General features: G+C 44.6%; 1 protein-coding gene across 1 annotated transcript; it reads right to left on the bottom strand.

Annotated features, from left to right (window-relative positions):
• Positions 1 to 1,256: 1,256 nt before the first annotated feature.
• LOC105179637 (uncharacterized) lies at positions 1,257 to 5,614 on the bottom strand. The gene is made up of 7 exons (XM_088886207.1): positions 5,300 to 5,614; positions 4,652 to 5,258; positions 4,207 to 4,436; positions 4,089 to 4,112; positions 3,601 to 4,005; positions 2,419 to 3,531; positions 1,257 to 1,262 (listed from the first exon to the last, which is right to left on the bottom strand). The coding sequence occupies exons 1-7, from the start codon at positions 5,612 to 5,614 to the stop codon at positions 1,257 to 1,259; spliced, it is 2,700 nt and encodes an 899-aa protein (XP_088742333.1).
• Positions 5,615 to 6,422: the final 808 nt, after the last annotated feature.

Here is a 6,422-nt window from a genome sequence, read left to right as displayed (position 1 = left end):
GACCTACGTTTGGATGAAGTTTCGTCGAATTCTGAGAATGCTCAAAATTTAGTTGTTTTCCACGGTTTTATTAAAACAAGTTTGTTTCCCTTTTATACTACTTGTAGTTATTACTATTGTTTTAACAAATTTACAATACTAATGCTTGGGTCTACCAATGTTTGGGTCAAGTTTCGTCGAATCCTGAGAACGTTCAAAATTTAGCTGTTTTGCACGATTTTATTAAAGCAAGTTTGTTTCCCTTTTATACTAACTTGTAGTTATTATTTCGTTTAGGGAATTTAACACACAAATGCTTGGGTCTAGACCAACGTTTGGGTCAAGTTTCGTCGAATTCTGAGAACGCTCAAAATTTAGCTGTTTTCCACGGTTTTATTAAAACAAGTTTGTTTCCCTTTTATACTACTTGTAGTTATTACTATTGTTTTAACAAATTTACAATACAAATGCTTGGGTCTAGACCAATGTTTGGGTCAAGTTTCGTCGAATCCTGAGAACGTTCAAAATTTAGCTGTTTTGCACGGTTTTATTAAAGCAAGTTTATTTCCCTTTTATACTAACTTGTAGTTATTATTTCGTTTAGGAAATTTAACACACAAATTCTTGGGTCTAGACCAACGTTTGGGTCAAGTTTCGTCGAATTCTGAGAACGCTCAAAATTTAGCTGTTTTCCACGGTTTTATTAAAACAAGTTTGTTTCCCTTTTATGCTAACTTGTAGTTATTACTATTGCTTAACAAATTTACAATACAAATGCTTGGGTCTAGACCAACGTTTGGGTCAAGCTTCATCGAATTCTGAGAACGTTCAAAAATTAGTTGTTTTGCACGGTTTTTTTGGTAAAAGGTAATTTTCTTTTTTTTTTGGGTAAGTGTAATTTTCATTAAGGAAAAGAATGTATAGTACAACAGAGTCCCTGTTTAGGCGCTTCCCTCGACAGGCCAAGGGATACGCCACAGTCTATACAAGGTACATGTGCTAATAGATCTAGGAAGCTTAATACTGAGTATACGTTGTCGAACATCTTCTACTATTAAGTTGGCCCCTACACTTGGGGGTCTCTCCTCGTGCTCAAAACGTCTCAGGTTTCTCTCCCTCCAAATACGGTATACACACGATCCAAGCAGGCATCGGTAGGTATATTGATGATGTGCTTCCCACGCCATTTTCTTGCTCCCCATTCAACATCACTGACCCAATCCCTATTAGGCCACTGGAATCGTACAATGCACCGAATACTACTGAGGCATCTCCTACTAAATCTGCAGTGGAAAACAGGTGGTTATGTGACTCCACCATGTCTTCATTGCATAGCACGCAGCACCCAAGATGGGAGAGCCATGGTTTTTCCGTCGTTGCAAGCTTCTCCAGGATAGCTAGCCAAAGGATAAACAAATGTCGCGGGATCTTTAAAGAACCCGAAAGTAGTGAAATCCAACCTACTTTCGGTCCTGCTGGTATCATAGCCCGATAGAACTCCTGGGTAGTGGGTTTCCTACTCAAACCTTTCCATATAATACGATCTGTACCCCCATGGATCCGAGGCAGCACGTGTGTAATCTCCACGCATTCCATGTGTGTGATCAATGGCCAGTGCCAATGGCCCTCACAGATAACCGAGCTTAACATGGTAGACTCATGCAATCCCAGACTGTTTGGTCCTAGCGAAAATCTATCAAGGAGGGGCCCAAGGTGATGCCAGGGATCCTTCCATAAGAAAAAATCACTTCCATCACCAATACGATATTCCACCACTGAGCGTAACCAGCCTCTCAACCTCAACATTTTTCTCCATCCCCATGGTCCACGATTCTCCAGGATAGTCCATATCGAATCATCTCGTAGTCTGCCATGCCGCAGCCACTCGACCCAGATAGAAGTCCTATCACATCGGATGACTTCACATAGCTTTTTGCACATCAATGCTCGATTAAGAGTTCCCATATCCTTAAGGCCAAGTCCTCCCTCCTCCTTCGGTTTGCAAATCTCCTTCCATGCAACTTTAGGGTATCCACTATTTCCGGTACCTCTCCATAAGAAAGCTCGCAATCGCTTCTCAATATCTTTAATGACCCCTTTTGGCAAAATAAATGCTGAAGCCCAATATACAGCCATAGCCACAAGAACAGACTTAATGATTTGTACCCTGCCGGCATATGACAGTGCCAATCCCTCCCAACCATTAATACGTGTATCGATCTTACTCAGTAATGGTTGGCAGTCGGCGATAGATAATTGAGAAGAGATCAATGGTAGACCCAAATACCTCATCGGTAAGTGGCCTTCCTGAAACCCCAACACCGCAAGTAGCTCCTCTCGTACATTCTGGGCTGATCGGGATATGATGATGTGGCTTTTTTTAACATTGAGGCGTAACCCCGACCAATCAGCAAATCTATCTAATCCGAATTTGAAGACCCGAACAGATTCAGTATTGGCCCGATAGAATAGGAGTAAGTCATCAGCGAACCCCAGTTGGAAGATTCTAATATCGTCACACTTCCAATGAAATGCGAAGTTCATGTCCTGCTCGATTAGCTGTAGCATTCCCATGTGTAGAGCCTCCATCACAAGGACGAAGAGATATGGCGATAAGGGGTCGCCTTGTTGAAGCCCTCTGGCACCCGCAAAATATCCATGTGGCTTTCTGTTCATTCCCATCGAAAAGGAAGGTGAGCTGATACACTCCTCAACCCATCGTCTGAAAATCTCTGGGAAACCTAATAGCTGAAGCACCGATAGCAAGAAATCCCACTCGATAGTGTCATACGCCTTCCAAATATCAACTTTCAAAGCACATCTCGGTGGGAGTCGGGCCTGATTGTAACCAGTGAAGAGTTCCTGTGCTAACATAACATTGTCCCCTATGCTCCGGCCAGGGACAAACGCTGCCTGGCAGGGGCTGATAATCTTGTCCAATACCACACTCAATTTTTGGAGAATAAGTTTAGCAATGATTTTATAAAGTACGTTACAGCAGGAGATAGGGCGAAAATCTGCAACAGATGTGGGAGAGTGTACCTTGGGGATAACTGTCAATATTGTGCTATTAATATGCTTAAGAAGCTTCCCCATAGCGAAGAACTCCAGTACTGCCTTCGTTATCTCCTGTCCCACCACCGGCCAGGCGTTTCTATAGAATCCTGATGAATACCCATCAGGTCCAGGTGCTCTATCCTCGCCGATGTCAAAAATGGATTTTTTTATATGCTCTGCACTAAACAGTTCAAGTAGGTGGCCTGCCTCCTCAGTTGTTATAATATGTCTCGCCCAAGGCCGAAGAAACCGAAGGTCCATCACCCTCTGACGCCTGTCTCCCCCTAGTAAGGATTGATAATAGGATATGAATTCATGTATGACTGCATTTGGTTCCGTAATTGTAATTCCTTGGGCATCATTAATTTGCAAGATTCGTCTAGCTGTCCTTCTTTGGGCAATTTTACGAAAGAACACTCTGGAGCACTGGTCACCACCCTTCATCCATTCCATCTTTGCCCTCTGCTGTAACATGATCCTCTCTAATTCGGCCGCCTTTGCATACACAAGTCAACTGCAGTGCTCCAACAGAAGAATAAGCTCATCCTGTCTGTGCGAGCTTACCAACACTTGGGCCTGCTCCAGGAACCCCCTTGCCAACTCAACATTGTGAGAAAGATCCCCTTTATTTCTCCTCTGTTCTCGAAAAATAGGTTTGAGTGCCTTGAGTTTTCGGGTCACTGAGAACATAGGCACTCCCACTATTTGTTGCTGCCATATACTCTGCACGCTAGGAATAAAATCTGGTGAGAGAGTAAGGAAGTTGTCAAACCGGAACATACCTCCAAATCGCTGCTGATTATCCCCATTAACTACCATCGGCGAGTGATCCGATGTCCGTGGAGTGAGGCATTGGTAGAATACTGATGGAAACCGCAAAGTCCATGTATCATTGGTTAGCATACGATCAAGTCGCTTCCACAAGTTGCGAGGGCTAACACTACGATTATGCCATGTGTACCATTCACCCTGCATCAGTAATGGCAAAAGCACAGTATTCTATAGGCACGTATTAAATTCCTCCATCGCCACTCTTATATCTCCCGACGTACCACAGACCTCACTGAGATCCCTGACTGCATTGAAGTCACCTCCAACCAGTCAGGGAGTATTAATGCATTGGACAGCTAAGGATTCTAGAGAGGCCCATAATTCTCGCCTATCAGAGACCTCAGTAGCACCATACACAATAGTAATATCAACATACTCTTGTAATGCTCTAATAGTGGCACGACAGTGTATAAACTGGTTTCCCACCTCAATAATATCCACATCAGTGTAATTATAATCCCAAGCAATCCATATCCGATTTCCAATATTGTCATAATCCATAAACCATTTCCAATGAGGTATCAAAAATGATTGGATATTAGCACAGTTATTAATGCGAACACGTGTTTCTAAGAGACCAATAAAGTGTAACCTGAACTCAGCAATGATATCCTTGACCGCTAGCTGATGATTCCTCTTGTTCAGGCCACGTACGTTCCATATGGCAAGGTTTAACATGGGTCCCCAGGTACGGGGTTGCTTCGGTTAGGACCCCTTGATGAACCTTCTGCACTATCTAGCAAATGTAGCGCATCGAAAGAGTTAAATGTAACGATATCTTTACCTCTCTCTTCCCGACTGGGTCCCGCTGCAGTTGGACGGGTACCACGGTCTTCTGTCTGCTTCTCCACAGTGTGAGGTGTTGGGTGGTCTCTTGTTCTTTCAGTCACCATTGGGCCTCGCAGTGCTCCCACTTTTGGTACATACACATTAACCGGTGGTTTGATAGATTTGGGTTTGTTGACAATGCACTCCTTGGCTGAGTGTCCCAATGTCATACAGCTGGTGCACCTCGGGGGTAGCCATTCATACTCCACATCAATTTTGCACGGTAATTCTCCTCCTTCCTCATCCGGTGTCATAATAATAATGTGCTTTGGCATTTTCGAATTCACATCCAGCATAACGCATACACGAGCGAAATCCAGTCTCGTGCATGCTCTCATGATCACATCCGGGTATAAAGGTTTACCCACTCCACTAGCCACTATGCTGAGTCCCTCCTCTGTCCACAACTCCACCGGAAGGTGGCGCAATTTGATCCAGACAGGAACCTGTGTATGTTTAAGTTTTCTCAGAACCATTTCCGGCTCCCATTTTCGAAGAACAATAGGCTGCCCCTGGAACAGCCATGGCCCTCCTTCATTAATATCTTCCATATCTGCGACTGACTTAAATGGAAGAAAAAGAAACCGTTAGTAGTACCAGTTACCTCTCTTAAACCCGGCCAAACTGATACCGCGTATTCCTTCAAATGGCGAAAGTATGGGCGTTTCCCCAAAAAATATCCGACCGCGGTAGTTTTCCATCGTTTAGACCCGTTTCGGATAGTGTCTAAAGTCGGTCTCACAATCACCTCTCCATTTTGTAGAGTTGGAGCAATGAACTTGAGGGTCTTTCGCGTTGAGTGGTTAAATGCATGCGCAAATTTATCATCAATAATTGGTTCGGGGTATGCATTCAACGGAATGTTACCCACGTACAATCCCGTTTGGACTGGAGCAACAAAAGATTTTTCGTTCGCCATGTTGCACTCCACGTTCACTGTCATTGTGGTGTCAAAAAGCTATTTTTTTCCTACATCCTTGATGACATCAGCAGCAGCATCAATGCTTACATCAGCCCTACTGTCCTCACTCCCATTGCTGACATCAGCCCTAGCGATGCTGATGTCAGCAGAATGTCCGTCCAACCTTTGCGCCAAGTCATTGTCATCTGCCAAGTCAGCCGCTGAGTTGGGCTCCACGTCATCTTCCACGTCCCCATAACCAAGCGCCAAGTCACTGCCACCATCCATATCACTCGCCGGCAAAACCGCCGGAAAACGCGTTAGAATCGTCTCAGTTCGCCGGAGAGGGTTTCCAGCAACTTTCTTCGCCGGCTGTGGAGGTTCCTTCATTATCAGACCGTTGGAAACCGCTGCTACTGTCATCGGACTCCTTCCAAGTTGCAGCCCATCAGTGTCCGTCGTCTTCTCCATCATAGTCATCGGCAGGAGACTCCGGTAGGCCTGGCGCCTCGTACGAGCCGGTGGGATATCAGTTACATTAGTCATTGACATCATCTTCTCCGGCGGAAAGCAGCGCAACATGGAAACTTTGCCAAATCGCATTTCCCATTTTAATCGAAGTTCCTCAAGGGCTGCCGTTGATTCATGGTCGTTTTTATCAATCACCTTGTGTGCAAGTCGAAGGAACTCAGCCATATTGAACGAAGATTTCAATCGTTCGCTTCCGTTAAGATTTGCGCCGCCAAACCCTAGAATAGGTCGACGCACTAGATCTCCGTCTTCTACGTCCAAGTTTGGATCTTTTTCGATGGGCATGACTCCTTCA

This window comes from Sesamum indicum, linkage group LG10 (genome assembly GCF_026168435.1).
Source record: "Sesamum indicum cultivar Baizhima isolate 11 linkage group LG10, ASM2616843v1, whole genome shotgun sequence".
NCBI lineage: Eukaryota > Viridiplantae > Streptophyta > Magnoliopsida > Lamiales > Pedaliaceae > Sesamum > Sesamum indicum.
This window is presented reverse-complemented; position numbering and strand designations above follow the sequence as displayed.

Excerpts from the sequence above, each read along its gene's own strand:
- LOC105179637 (XM_088886207.1), bottom strand. The coding sequence starts at position 5,614 with ATGGCGAACGAAAAATCTTTTGTTGCTCCAGTCCAAACGGGATTGTAC. Across the intron at positions 4,113-4,206 it reads TTGTGTATGGTGCTACTGAG|TCAGGGATCTCAGTGAGGTC; the intron begins GTCTCTGATAGG and ends ACTTCAATGCAG. Across the intron at positions 3,532-3,600 it reads TGGAGCAGGCCCAAGTGTTG|GCGGCCGAATTAGAGAGGAT; the intron begins GTAAGCTCGCAC and ends GTGTATGCAAAG.